This window comes from Phaseolus vulgaris, chromosome 2 (assembly GCF_000499845.2).
Source record: "Phaseolus vulgaris cultivar G19833 chromosome 2, P. vulgaris v2.0, whole genome shotgun sequence".
NCBI classification, from domain to species: Eukaryota; Viridiplantae; Streptophyta; class Magnoliopsida; order Fabales; family Fabaceae; genus Phaseolus; species Phaseolus vulgaris.
The window spans coordinates 25,882,138-25,903,890 of record NC_023758.2 but is presented as its reverse complement, the minus strand read 5'-3'; the positions used below and the strand labels follow the sequence as shown (position 1 = coordinate 25,903,890).

The following is a 21,753-nucleotide window of genomic DNA, read 5'->3' as shown; positions in this document are numbered from 1 at the left end:
AAAAGTCACCTTCACAAGTGGAGAGTCCTTGAAAGAGTTATTGAACAAGTTTGGGATCCAAGTGGTGAGGCTAAACCCCAAGGATGAAGCCATAATGGTGCATGCCTTCACCAAAAGAATGCTACCAGGGCCCTTTAGTGACTCACTACTTAGATATTGCCCGAAGACGTTTTGCGAGATCAGGCGTCGGGCTATGGTGCACATCACCGCGAAAGATCGAGTCACAAAAAAACGCGACAGCGTCGATTCTGTCTGACCTCGAGCAGCAGGTCGACCTCAACCCATGAGGGTGCACGAGGCGACAACAAAGAAGAAAAACTCGGGAAAGCAACAACCCTACGAGATCGGGAAGCCCCATACTAGGGCACACACACGGGAAGACTCGCCCCCCAAGCACAATTTTTGTGTAGAGCTCAAGGACCTGATCGCTATTCCTAACATAGCGACAAGGCTGAATACGCCCCCAAAGACCGAAAAAAAGTTGGGGCCCAGCAAGAACGCTTGGTGCGAATTCCACCAAGCATATGACCACGCCATACACAACTGCTTATCACTGGGATACCAGTTGGACAAGCTAGTGAAAAACGACTTCTTGAAGGAGTACCTCCTAGAGCCGCAGGGGGATCAGGTGTTAGCAGCCATGGAAGTAGATCAGGGGAGCGAGGTGCCCATTCATGGTGAGATCAATACCATCTCTGGAGGGTTCTCAAGAACCGCCTCCCAGCGGAAGAAGTATGCACGAGAGGTGATGGCAGTAGAGGTACATGAGGCAGATCAGACTCCCTATGTCGACCTCGTCTTCACCAAGGCCGACCACTAGGACGTTGTTCCACATGACAATGACCCGGTGGTGATTCTGGTGGTGACAGCAGGAAGGAGGGTGCATCGCGTCCTCGTGGACCAGGGAAGTTCAGTCGATGTGATGTTTTGGTCGACCTTCAACAAGTTACAGTTGTCTCCAGACCAGTTGAGACCTTATATCGGTTGCTTGTATGGTTTCGCTAGAGATCAGGTGGAGGTGTGTGGACACATAGAGCTGAGGACGACCTTCATAGATGGCACAACTTCACGCACTGTAAACATCAGGTACCTCGTTGTTAACGCTCTATCAGCCTACAATATACTTTAGGGTAGACCTGCTCTGAACATGATTGGAGCGGTGGCCTCTACGAGACACATGAAGATGAAGTTGCCTTCCCTCGAGGGTAAGAATAAAAATTATGAGATTATAATTTTATTTTTTGATTAGTGGATTATACAGTTATTTTTTATTACAATATTATACAATTGTGTATTTATTAAATAATAAAATTATTTAAATTTGATAAAAGAATAAATTTAAATATATCAAAATTAATTATAAAATTATATTTTTTATATAATATTATAAGTTTAATGTTCTCAAACGGGTTTGGGGCCTAGAGAACGACCTCAACTTCCACTTTCAGTCGGTCTACAATACTCCAAGTTTTGGTACACTTCCTCCCCTCGGTCTTCTAGCTCCACAAGCGGGGATGGTTCCTGCAGAAGGCACTCCAACGCTCAAGCCAGTCGAGATTTTAGCACTCAGGTGTCAGAGTATTGTAGATAATGACGTACCTTTATCCTTAGAATGCGTGTTATTTATATTACCTTAATGAGCCTTCATTGGTGGGCTGGATTAGGGAATTGGTTTGTGTTTAGGGTTGCGCTAAACAACCCTTAACCACGGATTAACCCTGCTGACTTGACTCAACGTTAAGGGTCGGTCGGCCACGTGTCATCACGTGACCTTCTCGAGATGGCTTAGGCAGTGATTCAATTTGACTGCTAGCCGACCCAGTGAGTCGTCCAGTCGTATCAGTACAGTTGCCCCCTAGGCTCGAGAGCTGGTAGAGCCAAAGAGTTTGAGAGTTGGGATCCGGTCGGTGGTGTAATGATGGGTGAAGTAACTGGAAACGGAACCTGAGCAGATGACGTGACGTGCATTTATGAGTGGTTTTTTGGGCGCCAAGAGGTATGGATCGTTGGATTCAACAGATCCAACGGTTGATATTTTCGGGCTATAAATAGGGGTTGGGAACAGTGGTTTCTCACGCGTTCTGATACTTCTTAGAGTTCCGATACCTGAACAATTCCGAGCGATCCTTGTTGCATTCCTTGTTCGTCCTAAGGTTAGTCATGTCTTCCCGTTCGCGTCCTACGTCTCATTCTTCTCTCGCTCGGTCTCCTCCATGTGGATCCCCCCTCTTGCTCGTCGTCTTCGTCCTCTTCATCTTCATCCTCTTCTTCTACTTCCTCCTTCAACCAAGTGATTTTGGTCGGGGCAATTCAAACTATTGCCCCACAAGTGGAGGTAGTAAGGGGTGATGATGCTAGAAATGTGTCAGACCAGTCGAGCTCCTCTGAGTGACCGCACCCTCATGTGGGCCCTGCTTGGGTTGATCCCAAGGTGTGTGAGATTGTGTCTATGTTTCACACTGACGCTTCAGTGACTGAGTTTTTGAACAAGGTCGCGGTCCTGAAGGCTTTGGCCGAGGATTCTCTGTTATCATTCGGCCCTTATTCATTGGATGATCGTGTATATAGGGAACAGTCTTTTATCGAACCCCCTTTCTTTTTCATGTATAGTTGTCTTTTCGCAAATTTGCATGTGTCGCTTTCGTTTGACATGTTCATGGTGAGTGTCCTTCGGTCGCTCAACGTGGCGCCGAGCCAATTGCACCCTAATACGTGGGCATGCATGCAGGCTTTTCGCATTGTGTGCCGAACGTTTGGGGTGTGCCCCCTTTCTACTCGTTTTTTGCATTTTTATGCTTCCCATCCCTCCGAACTGCTCGGCTGGCATTCGTTGGTCAGTTGGGAAGGTAGCATGTTATTCAAGCCCTTCTCGACCTCCTATAAGAACTTCAAGGAAAAGTTCTTAAAGATGTTCGTGAAGCTAGCAGGTACGCACTATTTTTTCGACGAGGCCGACCAGTCAAGGTTTCCCTTATTTTGAACGAGGAGTCCAACAAAGATAAAGGATTGTCCACGTCCGGTCAATCCAAACGAAGGCGAGCGAAAGGTTTTTGCTTTGTTTGATAACCTTTCGAAGAAGCTCCCCGCTCGGCCACTGATGTCGTTGTACATAGAGATCGATCGCGTGACGGCCTTCGAGGGTATGCATAATGTTTATAGTGTTTGGATCTTTCGTCTTATGTTTGCGTTTAACGCTTTGCTTTTGTTTGCAGTTATAGCCAAGCGAGAAGTCCAACAAGCGGTTAGAATGTTATCTTCATTCAAAGAAAAGCTTGAGGAGAAAAGGGCGGTCACTGGGGCCAGACCCCCTTTGACTGAGATTGCTCGGGTGGGTTCTTCGTCGAAGAACCCCAAGAAAAGGTCAAGGGAGGGTAGTAATATAGCCTGGACCTACCGGGCAGTCGGTGAAATGCCAACTCCCACTCCTAGGCGAGCGCCCGTAGAGGTCGAGGCGGCTCGTGTCGTCGAAGACGTACAAATAGTAGTCACCGTGCCTGTGGTGGCCGCCGAAGAGTCATCCCTGACTTTGCTGGGGGTGGCAAGTGCTTCACTCAGGCAATGAATTTCAACTTGCCCCCCGCCTTGTAAAGCTTATCGGGTTCGTTCACAAGGACGACATTCTTGACGGTGGCGTCGAGATGATATGTCGGGACCTGATACTAACCCGCGAGGGGTCGGGGCTCGTAGGCGGCACATCGAGGAGATGTCGCGCCTCGAACACCAACTTGAAGAGGCATCCAACAATCTGAATCAAGTCTTCAAGGCCAACACAGTTTATGAAAGGAAGTTGTGTGCTTAGACGACCGAGCTCGAGCTACGTGCGTCCCTAGAAGAGGAGGTCGTGTCTTTGCGCCAAGGGAAGAAGGCGGCGGAGGCCGAGGTTTTGAAGACCATGGAAGACACCATGGTTTTGATCGCCCCGAGCTTTGACTTGGCCGTTCGACAAGCTGGGGTGCTGTACGGCAGACCTCGTTCGTCCGATCAATTTGGCATGGATATGGAGGTCTCTGATGGCCAGCTGGTCCCCGCTCTCAAGGTTCAGACTGCACATGGCGTCGATCAGTCTGCCCCGAACGAAGACACTGGAGCTTAGGCTTTTAGGTTTTCTTTGTTCGTTTTGTTCCCTTGAGGTCGGGGTGTGGCCTCCACCTTTTTCCTGTTGAATATAATCGGTCATCTTAAAATTCAGGCTTTTTGTACAAGTCTTATCTTTCGGTCGGTGTGAGCGTGAGTTAATAATAACCAACTAAATGAATTCAATTGGTGTAAGTTGAAATGATCGGTCGTTTGCAAGTGAATTGTTTGTCAAATTAAGGGTGGTCGACCATTAAAATGTAGAGGTTTAAAGAACGTCTTATTTAGACAAGTTGAAATATATGGTCGGTATGGTTAGCGATATCAAGATGGACCGATACGCTTAAATGAGTGTCGAGAGAGAATGTCGGTTAGGGCTTCGTCCTGATCGACACCTGGACTTAAGTTTCGGGAGGGTATGCCAGTAAGGGCTTTGTCCTAGCCGAACTATGGTGACAAGGTGTTGGGAGGGAATGCCGATTGATGCTTCGTCTTGGCCAGAGGCTAAAGGTGACAAGGTGTTTGTCAACGCTACCTAACCCTAGAAAACTAGGATAAATAGAGGGCTAGAGGCTTAACCCTAGTGTTCCAGATTGAGAGGAAAACACCATAGAGTGAATTGTAACCAATTGGGAGAATGGAAGGTGCTAGAAATATGCGTAGTTAATTCTACCCTTTGGGATTGGGAGTAATCTGCTCAAACTCTTATGTATTGAGGTGATATCTTATACATTAATATTCAGTTCTTGATTGATTATTGGTATTGTTATTTTACTTTTAACTTTCCGTGACAAATTGAGAATCTTAAATCTGACCGAGAGGTATTTTTAGGGTTTGGACCTAAACATCAATACTTAGCATATTTGAGTGCTAGGGATAGACTTGAAATGTTAATTGCCATTAACGTTTGAGTGTGAAGTTGTTTTTATAAATATGCGAGGGATCGATATTTAGGAAACATTCTTAAGGATTTATATGCGAGAGATCGATATAAATGAATTTTCTACGTGCATCAATTTCAATCAAAGAACTCAGTATTAACATGCTAATCAAAATACATGAGAGTGAGAGAGATGAAACCTAATCCCTATTTTTCTAATTGAAGCAACTAATTCTTTGTTTGTTTTCTTATTGATCAGTGCCAACACAATCATTTCTAAACTTTTTTTATTGTTATGTTGTTATATTTAGCGAATATTGTACTTGATAATTTATTGTTCCTTGTGGGATCGATATCCGTCCTTAGGGACAATTATTACTTCTGACAAACGCGGTGCACTTGCCACAAAAATTAATCATGTGTGAAGCGTTAGGAGGGTATGCCGGTTAAGGCTTCGTCCTGACCGAGCCGCGTCTCTTAAGTTGATTTTATGATTGGCACGTTGTTTGATGAAAACGTTTCTTTAAAACCTCTCGGACTGCTGGTTCCATCGAGCGAGGAAAGAGTGCATAACTTTTATTCATTGTTTAGCTGAAATAAAACTTCAGGTGTGTGACATTCCACGTCCTCGGTACAACTTTTCCCGATAGCCATTCAAGATGATACGCTCCTTCTTCTCCTACTTCTCGAGTGCGGAATGGTCCTTCCCAGTTTGACGAGAACTTGTCGTCCGCCTTCCTGGCGTTGCTTCGCATCCTCCATACGAGGTCACCCTTGTGGAAGTTTCTTGTATGAACCTTCGTGTTGTTTCTTCTTGCTGCTCGAAGCTTGCACGCTGCCTCCCAGATTTTACTCTTGTCACGGAGTTCGTTGATGAGGTCGAGCCCGACCGACAAACTTTCCTTGTTGAGAGATAAATTGAATAGTTCTCGCCTGGGTGCCGCACGTGAGGATGTATGGCGTTTCTTGTGTCGTGGTTTGGGCGGTGCACCAGTATGCCCACAAGACTTCGAATAATTCCTCGGTCCACCTCCCTTTCCCCGTGTCGAGCCTCTTTCTCAACTCATTTTAGAAGGACCTTGTTGGCCGCTTCTGCTTGATCGTTTGTCTACGGGTGTTCGACCGAGCTAGTTACGGATTTGATGTTGAGGTCATCGTAGAAGCTCTGGAGGCCTTGGTCGATGAATTGTCGGCCACTGTTGAATACGATTGTATTCGGCACTCTGAACCGACACACAATGTTTTTCCATACGAAGTTCTGGACATTCTTGGCAGATATGGCGACGAGGGGCTCGGCCTCTATCCATTTTGTGAAGTAGTCCACAACGACCAACAGGTGTTTTGTTTGGCCTTTGCTAGGTGAGAAAGGACCAATGATGTTTATTCCCCATATGGCGAATGACCACGGTGACGTCATGCTGTGGAGTTCCTCTGGTTTCGAGTGATGAAGCGGGCCGAACTCTTGGCACTTCAGGCATTTCTTGACATACTCCGCACAATCTTCTTAGACGGTCGGCCAATAGTATCCTGCTTGGATAACCTTGGCTGCTATTGTTCATGCCCTAGAGTGGTTACCGCACGCTCTATCATGAATTTCTTGCAATACATAGCCTGCTTGCTCCTTGGTGAGACACTTTAGGAGTAACGTCGAATACCCCCTTCGGTACAGATCTTGGCCGATCATGGTGTATCGGGCGCATTGTAGTCTAGTTGCTTTTTCAGTGTCTGGTTTGCAGGTGTCGTGTTCCAGATATTGGATGATTTGGCTCATCCAAGTATCGACTTCGTTGATGGCCAAGCATTCAGCCTCTCCAACGCTCGATTGCTTCAAGTGGACCTGAATGATTGATCGATGGTGGCTTTGCTTTTTGGTGGATGCGAGGCGGGACAGTGTGTCTGCTCGTTCGTTATCTTGCCGAGGTATATGCTCGATAATGACTTTATCGAATTTGGCTATGGAGTTGTTGACCATGTGGTAGTATCGTTGGAGGAGGGGCTCTCTCACCTCAAATTCGTTATTCATTTAACCGACTACCAATTGGGAGTCGCTTTTGCATGTCACCACGTGTGCCCCGAGGTCGTGGGCTAAACTGAGGCCAGCCAGGATGTTTTCGTATTCGACCTGGTTATTTGTTGCTTTAAAGGCAAACTGTAGCGCTTGTTCAATCAGTAGGTCGCCTGGTCCTTCGAGGACGACACTTGCACTGCACGAGGTTTGTTGGACGACCCATCGACATATAGTGTCCATGTCGTGGAGGTGTCAGGTTGTGGTGGCAGCTCTGTTGAGAAGTCCGTCAAACACTGGGATTTGATGGCACCTCTTAGTTCGTAACGAATGTCAAATTTTTAGAGTTCGACCGACCATCCTATTATTCGGTCTGCAAGATCAGGTTTAGACAGTATTTTAGATATGGGATAGTTAGTCCTAACCGTCATGGCGTGATTTTGAAAGTATGGTCGCATCCTCCTCGTTGTCAGAACCAATGCTAATGCCACATTCTCTATCATTTGGTACCTTGTTTCGGTCGTGTGGAGCCTGCGACTGAAAAAGTACACTTGATGCTCTTCATTGTTGATGTCTTGTACGAGGGCGACACTGACCGCCTCCTCTGACATGGCCAGGTAGACCACAATTGGTAGATCGGGTCGTGGCTTTAGAATGATGGTCGGTGATGACATGAATTCTTTGAGCTGGGTGAAGATGTTTTCACATTCTTCATTCCAACTAAACTTTGCGGTTTTGTGAAGCATTTGCGCCATGGGTCTCATGCGTTCGGCTAGGCGAGGGACGAACCTAGACAACGTCGTTAACCGGTCGAGCAGTTGTTGGATTTCCTTCAAATTCTTCGGGCTCCTCATCTCAGTTATTGCCTTGCATTTGTCAGGGTTGGCTTCGATCCCTCTGTGAGTCAGCATAAATCCCAAAAATTTGCCCCCCTCAACCCCGAACACACACTTCTCGGGATTGAGGCGCATGTTGGTCTTCCAAAGGGCATCAAAGACTTCCTGTAAGTCCTTGATGTGTTGGTCGCACGAGTCGGACTTGACAACGATATCGTCCACGTAGACCTCCACGCTTTTGCCGATCATTCCCTTGAAGATCTTGTCCATCAACCTCTGGTATGTCGCCCTTGCGTTCTTTAGGCCGAACGACATTACCTCGTAGAAGTAGTTTGCACCGTCGGTTGTGAATGCTATTTTCTCTTTATCTTTGGGGTGCATGCTTATCGTAGAGTAGGAGTCCAGGAAGCTCAACACCTTGTGCCCTGCTGCTCTATCAACGATTCGGTCGATGTTAGGCAAAGGGTATGAGTCTTTGGGACATGCCTTATTTAATTCTTTGTAGTCAACGTACATTCACCATTTGTCGTTTGAGTTGGTCACCATCACCACATTGGCTAACCAGGTAGAGTATCGGGCTTCTCGGATGAACCCGACCTTGAGGAACTTCTCGGCATCAGCTCTGGCTGCAAGTCTCTTATCTTCGCCGTGGTTTCTTTTCTTTTGCGGGACCGAGTGCGCTTCCTTGTACACCGAGAGACGGTGAGTAATGATCTCAGGATTTACGCCTGGGACGTTAGTTGTCGTCCATGCGAAGAGATCTACGTTTCTTTTTAGGGTCTGATGGATGAGCTCGAAGTCAGCGGCTGCCATTGACGTTCTGATGCTCGTGTACCGTTCCTCATCGATGAGGGGGACGCAGCATAGCTCATCCTTCGCTTTGAGTCTCAGTTTAACTTCTCTTGGGTCGAGATCGACCATGGCGACCACGTGTTCAGCCGGTAGTGCATTCCTTCAAGGGGACCTCCCTCGTCCAGGCATTTTGCGCCTGGGTGAGTAACTATTTGTGACCTTCTATCGAGTGGGTTCCACTCGCAGGCTTTCTGTGTAGCATTCTCTTGCTATCATCTAATCCACGTGAATGGTCAATATGTCGCCCGACAGGGAGGGGAACTTCATTGTGAGGTGAGGGGTGGAGACGATTGCCCCGAGCTTGTTGAGGGATGATCGTCCAAGAAGGATATTGTATGAGGTGTTGGCATCGATAACCAAGTACCTTATCTTTAGGGTTTTGCTGGCCTTGTAAAGGCCAAAGGTGGTGTACAACTCGATGTACCCCTTCGTCCCAACTCGCTCTCCAGAGAAACCGACCACATGGTCATCGTAGAGCATCATCTCCTCTATTGGGATCCTCATTGCTTTGAAGGTCATCCAGTAAAGGATGTCGACCAAACTTCCCTAATCTATCAGGGTCTTCATGATGGTGAAGTTATCGATGTCGATCGATATCACCATTGGGTCATCTTGGGAGGGGTCTACCCCTTTATAGTCATCGTCTGTGAACATTATGGGTGGCATCCTCAGCTGGATGGCCACGGAGTTTGCCTGATGGATAACACGCAGGTGCTTCTTCCTCGCGCTGTTAGAACTCCCTCCTTTGGCGAACCCTCCGACGATGGTATTTATGACCTCGCGGCCTCTTCTGCGGTCATCCTTGGAAGGATCGTCCCTCCTTCGATGGTGTTCTTGACGACGGTCGTTGTCCTTGGGCCCTAGAAGGGTGCAATATCTCTTCCTTGGTGCTTCCTCCCTATAGGGGGAGCGTCTGGTGGTGCGACCGCCTTGCACGAAGCGACACAAGTGCCCTACTTGAATCAACTCCTCTATTTTGTCTTTCAAGGCCTGACATTCTTCGATCGAATGACCAGTATTTTTATGATATCGACACTTCTTGCTACGGTCAGCGTTGTCGGGAGTAAGAGCCCTTTGGGGTGGTAGGATCAACTCCGCGCTAAGGGCTTCCTATAATATTTTCCCTTTGTCGGCGTTGAGGGGTGTGTACCATGAGAACCGAGGCCCACAATTGTCTCATTTGGGATCACCTCGTCCAGACCCGGACCTTCCCTGTCGTTCTTTCTCATCTTTTTTCTCGCCACTCGCCTCTGCCCGAGCTTGGCGCCTAAGTTCGTCTAAGCTCGTCGCGGGCTGTATACATAAGTTGTCTGCGAAAGGGCCCGGTCGGAGGGCAATCAGCATATGATGCATTGCCACCTCAGGACTGAGGTTTCGAATGCTCATAGCGACTTTCCCGAACTGATCGATGAACTTTCTCAGAGACTCTCCTTTTTCCTGGCGAATGCTGACCAGGGCAGTGGACGTTAGGTGGTGGGGTTGACTCGTTGCAAACTGGACATCGAACTTAGCCACCAGCGTTTCAAAACAATCCACTGAGTTCGGGGGGAGCTTTGTGAACCAGCTTAAAGCTCCTCCCTTCAAGGAAGTTGGGAAGACTCGGCATAGGACCGCATCATCGGTCGTATATAGACTCATGTGAGTGGTGTATGCGTCCATGTGCTCATCGGGATCGGTCGTCCCATCGTACCGATCTCTGTTAAATCCCTTCTACTTGTCCGGTAGGGAAGTGTTCGTGCAAAAATAGTGAAAGGGTGACGACGGTCAGTCGCGACAGTACAGGTTGTGTTCACTGTTTTATTAGGGTGGGACTCACCATCCATCTCCAAGGTGAGGTTCTTGTTCTTCGACTCCCTCTCGGTCTGGAGGCCGACAGCTGTGGCAAAGGACCTGCCAACTTGGTTGGTTGGAACAAGGGACGGTCCCCCATCCACCAACTTCTTCATCTCTTTGTTCTCCTCTCAGAGGTTCTAGATCCCTTCTTCATTCTTCCTGGTTGCCTCTTCATGGGCCTTCTTCATCTCTGTCAATTCCCTCTGAAGAGCCAACATCATTGCTGCTTGATTTGCTTCGGACATCCTCTCACTTGCCATACTGTGGGTCGATACCATCTACTGTTGTTTCTTCACACTCTTCTCTCGGCCCCACGGTGGGCGCCAATTGTTCTTGAACGGGTTCTCAACTTCCACTTTCGGTTGGTCTACAATACTCCAAGTTATGGTACACCTTCCTCCTCTCGGTCGTCTGGCTCCACAGGCGGGGATGGTACTTGCAGAAGGCACTCCAACGCTCAAGTCAGTCGGGGTGTTAACACTCAAATGTCAGAGTACTATAGATAATGACGTACATTTATCCTTGGAATGCGTGCTATTTATATTACCTTAATGGGCCTTCATTGGTGGGTCGGATTAGGGAATTGATTCGTGTTTAGGGTTGCGGTAAACAACCATTAACCACAGATTAACTTTGCTGACTTGACCAACCCCTGACTCAACGTTAAGGGTCGGTCGGTCACGTGTCATCACGTGACCTTCTCGCGATGGCTTAGGCGGTGATTCGATCCGAGTGTTGGCCAACTCAGTGAGTCGTCCGGTCGTACTAGTACATTTAATAAAAGATAATATTTAACTAAAGATAACTCTACAAAAACTATCAAATGTTTATTTTTATTTAATGGTATAAATTATATTATATTATCTCCTTGATTTTTTTATATATCACTGTTAAACTTAATATTGACCACATTGACTCCAAACTAATTTGATATTCGATTCAATGATTAATTTTGAGATTGATTTAATAGTTAATACTTCAAACTTTAGTCAAAATTGAATTTGTTAAATAAATAAATTGAAATTATACTAGTTTATCTTGTTAGATTCATTGAATAACATACGTAAACTCATTATATATATATATATCAATTTCAAGTTTATTGAGATGTTATCATAAAGTGAATATTATTGTATTTGAGATATTATAGAGATCGGAATTTCATCACAATCTTATTTTTAATCTTAATTTTTAAGCGATGTAAGATTATATGGAACGTATCAAAAATATAAATATATATATAAGTATAATTATCTTTTTTGTCCTAACATTTAGAGGTCAGTATTCAATTTACTATTATGGTTATTAAAAAAATCAATTTGGTCTTATCATTTTTTAAAATATACTTTAAGTTGGTCCTTCCTATTAACTTTGGATTGACAACATTAAGTGTTTCTGATGTGTCATATACAACTGTAAATGTGGACTCTGATTTGTTGTACACATGGCAGAAAGTGCAATGGCACCACCATCATCATAATCACCCTCATCATAATTTCCATCATTGTTGTTGTCATCCGCAGAAGAATGCTTGGACAATGGAGGAGACACAGATCTTTCAAACTTATCATAGTGAACCAAACCGGGTATGAAAAACAAGGAGTCAGGAACAAAGCCTGAGAAGGAGTTAGAATTTAAGGAGAAGTTTTTCAGAAAAATGTGGTCCCCAATGGAAAAGGGTATCTCACCCTTGAGTTCATTATAAGAAAGGATAAAAACTTAGAAGACGTCCAACATGGTGATGGAGGAGGGTACGTTTACTCAGAGATTGATGGAAGAAAGATCGATGTAGGTGAGGTTGGGAGAGTGGATGTGTTTAGGGAAAAAGCCGACAAGGTGGGCATGTGAAATGGTGAGAGTTTGAAGGTTGGAGATGTGAGAGAGGAGAACGTAGGGAGCAAAGGCTTTGATGGTGAAGTTGAAGAGGGTGAGGTTCCTAAGGTGGGAAAGGGAAAAGACGAAGATGTTGCAAAGGCTATTGACAAAGGTGAGGGAATGGAGGCAAGTTGGGAGGGAAGCACGTGGGGGTGGATATATTAGTATACAGTAAAAACCCTATCTCTAATCTCAAGAAAGAGTCCACTCAAGAATCTAGCTATGGTGGTGGTTTCATATTCCCTAATGAAAGCTCCCATCTTATATAATTCCATCTTCTGCCTATACTCCTCCACACTCATAGTTTGCCTATACTCCTCCACACTCATAGATTTCTGTTGGAGTCTTTGGAGCTTGTCCATTAACTCCCTATTATAATATGAATGTATATGTCGGCGTCTTAAGGCTCCCCTAAGGTCATTCCAATATTCTATGGGAGGATCCTTATGAAGGCGCCTGTCTCTTTCAAAGGCAGTCCACCAATACATAGCATTTCCTTGAAAGCTTAGGGTGGCTAAGGGTACCTTTCTTTCCTCACTTACCCTATGGCAAGCAAACAATTGTTCTACCTTCATTTCCCAATTTAGATAAGCTTATACATTATTTTTCCCATGGAAATAAGGTAGATCTACCCTAACCTCCTTAACACTTTCGTTTTCTTTTCTTTCTCTTCTAGTTCTCCTAGGGGGTGGTTGATAGCATCCCTCTCTTTGAGTTGGGCCTTATGTTCTAGTTGTCTATATGAGAGTGATTGAAAGCCTCTTGATAGTTGTTTTAAAATAGCTTTAATTGACTTTCTATCACTTTCACTTGAATTGGAAGAATGAGCTGACATGATTAAAGTTGTGTTAAAAGTAATTTACCACAAGAAAGATAAATGTAGTAATGTAGGTAGATTCCCAGGAAAGGGAGGTGAATCACTTGGATCACTTAAGTACCAAACCTTTCCTAGCCAGATTCTATCGTTCAAGACTTTCACAAACTTTTTTCTAAGTAATTCACTTAGAGCACAATCAAGAATGAATACCCAATTTTATGCAAGAAAAACAATGCAAAACTATAAAATACTTACTAGAAAATTGCTATCTAAGAAAGCTTGTAAACTAGGCGTTTCCTAAGGTAAGGCTTCTTGGCACTTTGAACCTTGAAGACACAATCACTGTCTAATGCGCAATTAATCAAAAATTGAAGATTAACTATAACTAGAAAGCTTTAAACTAGTCGAATTCCTAATGGTGAGGCTTTTTAGCACTTAGAACCTCAAAGACACATTGACCGTCTAATTGGCATGATTAATTCCACTAATTATTGAATGTTTAACAACTTACAACTCAAAAGAAATACAATGGAAATTGGATTACAAAAGAAAATTTAGAAATCCTATTCTATGCACTTCTTTTGCTTGTTGGTACTTCTTGTTGTTACTCTTGCTATTGGCACCCACTCTTTGTGTATTTTGTAAACTCACTAGTTGTTGCACTCTTGTTCAACCTCCCAAGTGTATTCAAGTTAAGTCTTCAAAACAACACCTACTAAGTAATAATGGACTCACCATAGAGGTTAGCTCCAAACTTAACCAAGCACCACTTTTGAAAACTTCCACCAAAGATAAAGGTCAACAAATTTCAAAGCAACAAAAAGATTTCAATTTGGAATTGGACTACAACAAAGGGAATAATTATGTGACAACTTGAAAGAGTAATTGAACAAATTGACAAGCAAGAAAACTAAGGTAATCAACAAGGCTAGCACACAAAGTGAACCTAGGGAAAGGTACTAGAATTGGATTAGAAAAACCAAAATTGAACTACAAAATTTTAAGTGTCAAAAGATATGACTTAAAACAATTATGTTGAACTGTTCCGTCTATTGCTCTACCTTCCTCCAACAGATTGAATTGCATCGTTTATTCCTATTCCTTCCGGCAAAACTAGCTGCTGACCCAACCTCCCCTCTTCATAGGGTCTACGCCCTCTTTGTTTTAGCATCGGCGATTGAAAGAGAGTAGGAGCGCATCCTCTCCATCTCAGTTGGAAAGTATATCGCTCTCAGCAGCAGTTCCAGTAGTATTCCCTCTCCCCTCGTACCAACGCTAGTTGCAGTCGCTAACCTCTGGGTCGTAGAGCTGTTTCCGAAATTATAGGAGGGGTAAATTACCTAAATCTGACTTTGAAATTTTAACCACAGTCATTTCAATATATTAACTGAATTTTGGCACTGAAATCATATTAAAAACATTTTCCAATTAATTGCAATAAAATTTCCAAATCTATTGCCAAAACACTGTTTTTCCAGTGTTAGTTTTGAACACTAATAGCATTTGATTTATCATTTTTTTCTACTACGAATTTTGAGTCACTTCTTTCTTTCTCTTTTTTTTAACCTTTCCAAATCCAGAATTTCACAATTTTTTAACATCAGTATCAAATTCTTAGATAAAAAACAGTCTGCAAACTTTTTCCAGAAATCCTAATATGGAATTAAAATAGTTTTGAGAACTTGCAAAGACACGATAAAAGGATTGTATAAGAATTTGTATGGACCTATCACACAAATATGATCTGAAATCTAAAAGAAAAATGCACCAAAGGATCAAACAATTCATATTATAAACTGGACTCAAGATCAAATCAAGAAAAGTACTACTAAGATCTGATGACAATTCTTGGAAGCACATGACTTTGACATAACATGTATAGATTCATTAAATCAAAAGACTCGGAAACTAAACAGTTTGCACCGATTGAATCATCAAGAAATACTCAAAATCTAACAAAATCAAAACAGTATACCAAAATACAAAAGAATCCTACATAAAATTGCAATATAGAAGCTCAAGATCAATTTGAACATGTTTGCACCGATTGGATTGATCCAAACAACAATCAAAATAAAAAACAAGGTTCAATACAACAAGACAAGCAAGAACAATGGAAGAACAACATGGAACAATATGAAGAACAAAATTAAAAAGAGAAACAAGATGAAAGCATTTATCTCTTGAAGACCATGACTCTAAATACCACTTGATAGGTGCATGCTTTCATCCGATTGATTAACTTTGGTGGAGTTGCGGAAGCTTTCATGGATTGCTCACGAACAAGGCTCTCACATGGAGATCATGGTTGCCTTGGAGGTGTAGGTAAAGTATGAAGGTGAGTGGTTCAACCAACTCACTTGGAAGATGAAGGTTGAAGACTAAACTTGCCTATCCTAGAGAGGAAGTAGACAAGAGTGAAGAATTGGCACAAAAAGTTGGCAGCAATTTCACTCTATGATTAATCTCCCTTTTTACATGAGGTAGACTCCTCTTTTTATAGCAATGGAGAACTGGTCAAATGAAATTCAAATGCAAGTGAAATAGTTTTGGAATGTCTGCCTAATGCATCTTGGCACATGGAGCTCATGAAGCATATTTAACATGTGTTGAAAAGCTTTTTTAGCACATGTGTTGAAAAGCTTTTTAGCACATGTTTCATATGGATCATGTGGAGGTAGCCTTGCAGCACATTTTACACATGGAGCATGTGTTAATTGTGTACTCTTTTACCTTGCTTAAACTGGTCTAGGTAAATTTAGAGGTTTTAGAAACTCTAAATTAACCTAGGTTGATTTTATGTGCCAAAATTAAATTCTAAGAAAAGTTACAGTAATTTCCTATTCTAATTTTGACAGAAAATAAATAATACTCTACACTAAGCTTATGGCATTTTGAATATATAGAGGAACGTTTCTCTGCCATCAGTAGCAGTATTCCAATCCTCTTGAATTCTTCTAGCCATAGCTCTTGTAGTTGACCCATATCTTCTATGTGTTGGACTTGAGCTTAAGCTTGAACTTGTATTTGAACTTGGGCTTGAGCCTCTGCCATCACTTAGATTTTAATTTATCACAATTTTTAAAAACTCATACAAGTTGTACTTATGATTCTGATATGTGTATGACATATATATTACATGTGATGAGATTAATTATGTCATACATCTAGTTTCTATTATACTTATAGGTGTCAATTTTTTTTTTCACACGATGCGATTAATTATGTTAGAACACTTTCATTATCACACATTCAACAACCACCTTCTTTATATTTGAAGTGGTGTACTTTGTATACAAATTACAAGCTCCCTAATTCCATATCCAATGAATGTGTTTCCATATTTACTTCCAAAACAATTTGGTAATAATAGACTAGAATTTTAATGTATTTTTCAAAATATATATTTTTGTTAGTAAAATTCAAAATTGTATATATAATATAATTGTGAATAGTTTAAAAGGTAAACAATATTGCATAAATTTAAAGAAAATATACTTTGACAAGTTGTCATATTGGGTTACTTGCCATGCTTTTTTCTTTTTATTTTCTTTCCTTTAATAACTTTCATTGAACATGTTGCAGGTTTTAAGTATTAACAAAAAAATTGTGCATTGTTTTGATTTTTTCTTGTTTTATTTGTTTGGTTTTGATATTCTTTCTGCAGTATATTCTCGCATTGAAGACAATGTTTGATTTGATGGAGTGTATTACTAGTTTAGTTTCGCATAGTTTCACATAGTTATCAATGAACACTAAGTTTTAAAACTTTGATGAACAATCTACTTTTCTCCATTTTTAATTAGAGGTTTAAAATATAATTTGTTTCTTACACTCCCAGTGTAATAAATTTTACATGATAATTAGGCTATAGATTTTTCTAGTAGAACATACCGTGGTGAAATTGAATTGATTCTTTTTTTTATACTACTTGTTCAGACATGAATTATTGATTTTGATATTATTTAAACCTTCTTTCATTTGTACTATTTAGCCTAATTAACATATTTTGCACTAATTCCACTTGTATATTGTTTTGAGCCTTATTAACATTTTTCTTGATGATTTTACAAGCTTTGAAAGTGTTTATAGTATATTATTTTGAGCTTTATTAAAAAAATTCTTGATGATATTGTAGCTCATTACAAGTTTTGAAAGTGTTTTGAGTATATTATTTTGAGCCTTATTAACATTTTTCTTGATGATTTTGCAGCTCATTACAAGTTTTGAAAGTGGAAATCCAATGATATGTCCAACCTTAGGGATTAAAGTAGCTTTGAACTTGTTTTGGAAATTGATAAAAAATGTAAGTGTGGGAATATTAATTTGAGCTTTTCGTTGATTTGAGGTATATTGAGGCTTTGATGCAAAGTTGATTGAAAGTAATTTGAAACAAAAGCATGAAAAAAGGAGAACATAATATATAAAAGTTGTCATTCATACTAAAAGATAGCATTTCTTACTCTACAGTAAATAGAAATAGAATAAAGTAGATCATATGTAACAATAAGCAAATAATAAAAGTATAAACAAAACTCAATATATAAAAAAATTTAACTTTAAAATGAACATTAACCATAAATGTCATATTATTTTAAAAATAAATAGAAAATTGGATGCGCAGATGAAACCCGTCATGGGTCAAGCCTAAACCTCTACATGGAGAAAAGGAGAACACAATGGTGATGAAAAGATAGTGTCAATACAACCCTTTTGACTTTGTCCCATTCAGACAGCAGTCACCAGAATACTATATGTTATATATGAACCAACCTTGAAGTATTTTCACCAGTACACAATACAACATATACACTATACATACAAGATATTCTGTTTAAGATTCTTCATATAAAGATTGATGAATCCATTCTCATTTCAGTAAAATAAACCCAGGCTACATGAATCAATCCTTTGCTAAAGGAACTGCAAGCTCGCAGATATTATCCAGGGATCTATTTGCAGTTCATAAGGAATTGATGATGCATCTTTGTCTATGTCAAAGAAATAAAAAACACTAGAGTTCCACCAAAGTATAGATGGACATCAAACAAAGTAGAGTTTATTTATAAAAGCAATCCGCACCAGCATCTAGAATTGCGGTTGCATATACACAAACTATCATCATTTCCACTTCTTGAACATACCCTTGCCAAACTTCCCCCCGTGCTTAAATTTCCCATGCTTGCCGAACTTCCCATGTTTGAACTTGCCATGATTTTTGAATTTGCCGTGGGGCATGTGTCCATATCCACCACCATATCCACCACCATATCCACCATGTCCATGGTGACTGTGGGACAAATGATGAGCCCCATAGGCAGCAGCTGCTGCAGCAGCACCACCTGCGAGCAATGCCCCTGCCCCTGCCCCCATACCGCTGTGTCCACTAGACCCATGAGATCCTAATGACAAAGCATGGAAGTTAGATTCCTTCAAGTATATTATTAAAATTTCCAACTGCGGGGAAAATCCTTTTAAATGCGCAATGCATAAGTCAACTGAGTTTAAACAAACACAACAAAACAGATAGCGAATTTCAAACATAGTAGAGGACAGTCATGATACATACTGAAATTATGAAAACATCAGTGTAGACAGTATTAATCTACAATTGAGAGCAAGAATGTGGCCATAAAGCATTAACAACCATTACCACGGGTCCAAGTTAACATATCTCCTTTATGAACTGTTTATTAGCTAAACAAGTTTATGTTGATGGAACTTGTAATGTAAATCATACAGCATATAGATTGGTTTAAAAGACACCAGTATGTCAAAAAGATCATTTTAAACCATGAGCCCCATGTTACAATCATTTTGTTGATTAAAAGATTTAATAAAGATAAATAAAAATGAAAGAATAATACCATGTGGAGCATGATAGCCTTGTGAAGAGTAACCTGCGGGAGGGTAACCCCCAGCAGGGGGATAACCAGCAGGGGGATAACCAGCAGGAGGATAACCTTGTGGAGGATAACCACCTTGTGGAGGATAACCGCCTTGTGGAGGATAACCACCTTGTGGAGGGTAGCCATGACCAGATGGGTATCCCCCTGGAGGAGGGTAGGAGCCAGGAGGATATCCCCCTTGTGGAGGGTAGCCACCGTGACCATAAGCACTAGCTACCCCATGAGCCAGATTTGAGAACATTCCTTTTTCTTCTTCACCATGTTTGTCCTTACCACCTCCCATCTTTCAAGGGAAAAAGCTGATGATTCACTATCAGGAATCTATAAATTCAAAAAAATAACACATTAGTTACATAGCTATAAAGAAAACAAGAAAACACACAGCTTTACAAATTAAATAAAATGGGCATTCTCCAATCCAACCCAACACAAAAATGAATCAAGCCGTACAGATCTTGCATGCAAATCAGAACTTTCATTTTCGATATTGATTAAACCATTGTGAACACAAGAACATGAGAAGGTGCGGTATTTTAGGAGAAACCATTATAAAATAACATTAGCCTAAGCATCACTGAATTATGAACTAGCACAACAACATTGAAGCAGCAGCCATGTATACATCATGAATTGAAAGAAATATAGCATCAGAAATACAAAGAAAAAGGGAAGATTATTATGCAGATGAAGAAGGTAAAAACACAGAATTCAATGAAAATTGGTAGTGGAGAGTTACTAATAATTGGGAAAGCATAAAGAGAAAGAAAGAACTCACAGATTTAGATTTTGCAGAAAGGCGAGAAAGAAATTGAGAAATTGGAAAGGAAGAAAGAGGGTGAGAAATAGGTATTTATAATAATAAGTATTATTATTATTGTGAATAGAAAGAAGAGAATGTATCTTATAGATGGTCAAAAGAAGGGTGGATAACGCGTCAGGGACGCGTAGCATGCAATCAAGCCCCTAGCAGAGAGACACGTGGAATTTCCCACTTTCTTTAACTATCGTATGCGCATAAATGTCACGCTTCTGCTTTTGCTTAAACCTTTCTTTTTTGGTAGGGACCATTCCAAAGTTTCCATTTATGTACAAAACAACAAATAAATTTGGGAATATGATAAATTATCATTAATATATATCAATACATAAAAATAAAAAATTAAACTTTTCCTTTGAACATATAAAAAGTTACTATATTAATTTACAAATCATTCTTTCAACAATGACTAAAGATACATTCTTTGACCGTGAATTTTGTTTGTGCTTTAAATAATTCATTATTTTTAGTATTAAAATATGTAATTTGTTGTTCTATGATTTATTTATTTATTTTGAAAACGTTTAAGACATATTACTATTTTATCTGTTATCCCAATTGAGTTAGTTGTTTAACATAAATGAGTAAGTTAACAAGAAAAAAATGGGAATATTTATAGTTTTAGTACTAAAAGGGAAAATATATTTGACTTAATATAAAAATATAAAGCTTATGCCCAAAACAATAATACTAAAATATATGTCACTAACTATAAAGGAAGTTATTTTTTCTTCTATTTAAAAGGAATTGTACTCAATCCACTAGGTCATTCTAGTGAGGTTGTAGATTCTAATTTCATCACTACCATTGTAAAGGAAATAAAAAAAAATGTCATGACCTTTTTATATTCACAAATTTTGGTTGATTTAACGCATCCTATTCTATTCTTAAAAAAAAAAAAAGAGGATCTGATTCATTCATATAATATACGAGGGGCTCACAATATTTACATAGTTTTTTAACTTTCGAGTTTTATTATTCGCCGTTTTATTCTGCGTATTTGATGTTTTGCATAGTTTTTTGTTTTTGTTTTCTACTTAACTATCTCATTGGCCACAAGTGTACTGTTTCCTCCTTTGGTTAAGATGCAGGGTTATTGATGAAAATATGCATACTTAAATTGGTTTAAAGTGAGAAATAAGTGGTTTGTTTTTTTTATTAGTGATCATATATTTTAGTTATTTAACTTTCGGAAATCAGTATTTTTGTTTTTGGAGTTTTCAATTGCTTAAATAAGATCTTTATAATTTTCAAATCAATAATACTTTAACAACAATTAATAGATAGTTTAGTTTTTAAAACCTAGGACAAGGTAGAAGCCAATTTCACTTGCCTGGAATAGAAAGTAAAATTAAGAGGAAATAATTTAAGGAAATACTATAAAAGACATTGGTACAAGGGATTTTTAAGTCAACTTATGAGAAAGTGTGGAGGGGGGATATGATTTTATCCAAATAATTAAATTTATTTTTAAAATCAAACAAAATCTTAATTGCAATTTTAATTCAAAAAACAAAATATTTGATTAATTTCATAATAAAAATATGAATTGTTTTCGTATACGCTCTAATTCAATCATTTTAAAGATAAATTCAATAATAGTTGTAAGGTTAAAAAATGTTTTATGGCATCCTCGTGTTTTGATTTAAACAAATAAAAGAAATAAAGTGTATACTTAAAAAGACTAGACATATCTACTAGCAAATAGAGAATGAGTCATTCTCTTAAGATGATATATAAGTACAGTACACGACAGTTTTTGGTATGCATGTGTTTATTTAGTTTATGGAAGAGTCTAAAGAAAATCAAAGAAGTTCCAAAAGAAGCCAATAACCCTAAACACCTGCAATATCAA

At 40.4% G+C, this 21,753-nt stretch overlaps 1 protein-coding gene across 1 annotated transcript; it reads right to left on the bottom strand.

Moving 5' to 3' along the window:
• Positions 1-17,911: 17,911 nt before the first annotated feature.
• LOC137811089 (glycine-rich protein A3-like) lies at positions 17,912-19,990 on the bottom strand. The gene is made up of 3 exons (XM_068612677.1): positions 19,857-19,990; positions 19,040-19,402; positions 17,912-18,574 (listed from the first exon to the last, which is right to left on the bottom strand). The coding sequence occupies exons 2-3, from the start codon at positions 19,362-19,364 to the stop codon at positions 18,294-18,296; spliced, it is 606 nt and encodes a 201-aa protein (XP_068468778.1). The 5' UTR covers positions 19,365-19,402; positions 19,857-19,990; the 3' UTR covers positions 17,912-18,293.
• Positions 19,991-21,753: the final 1,763 nt, after the last annotated feature.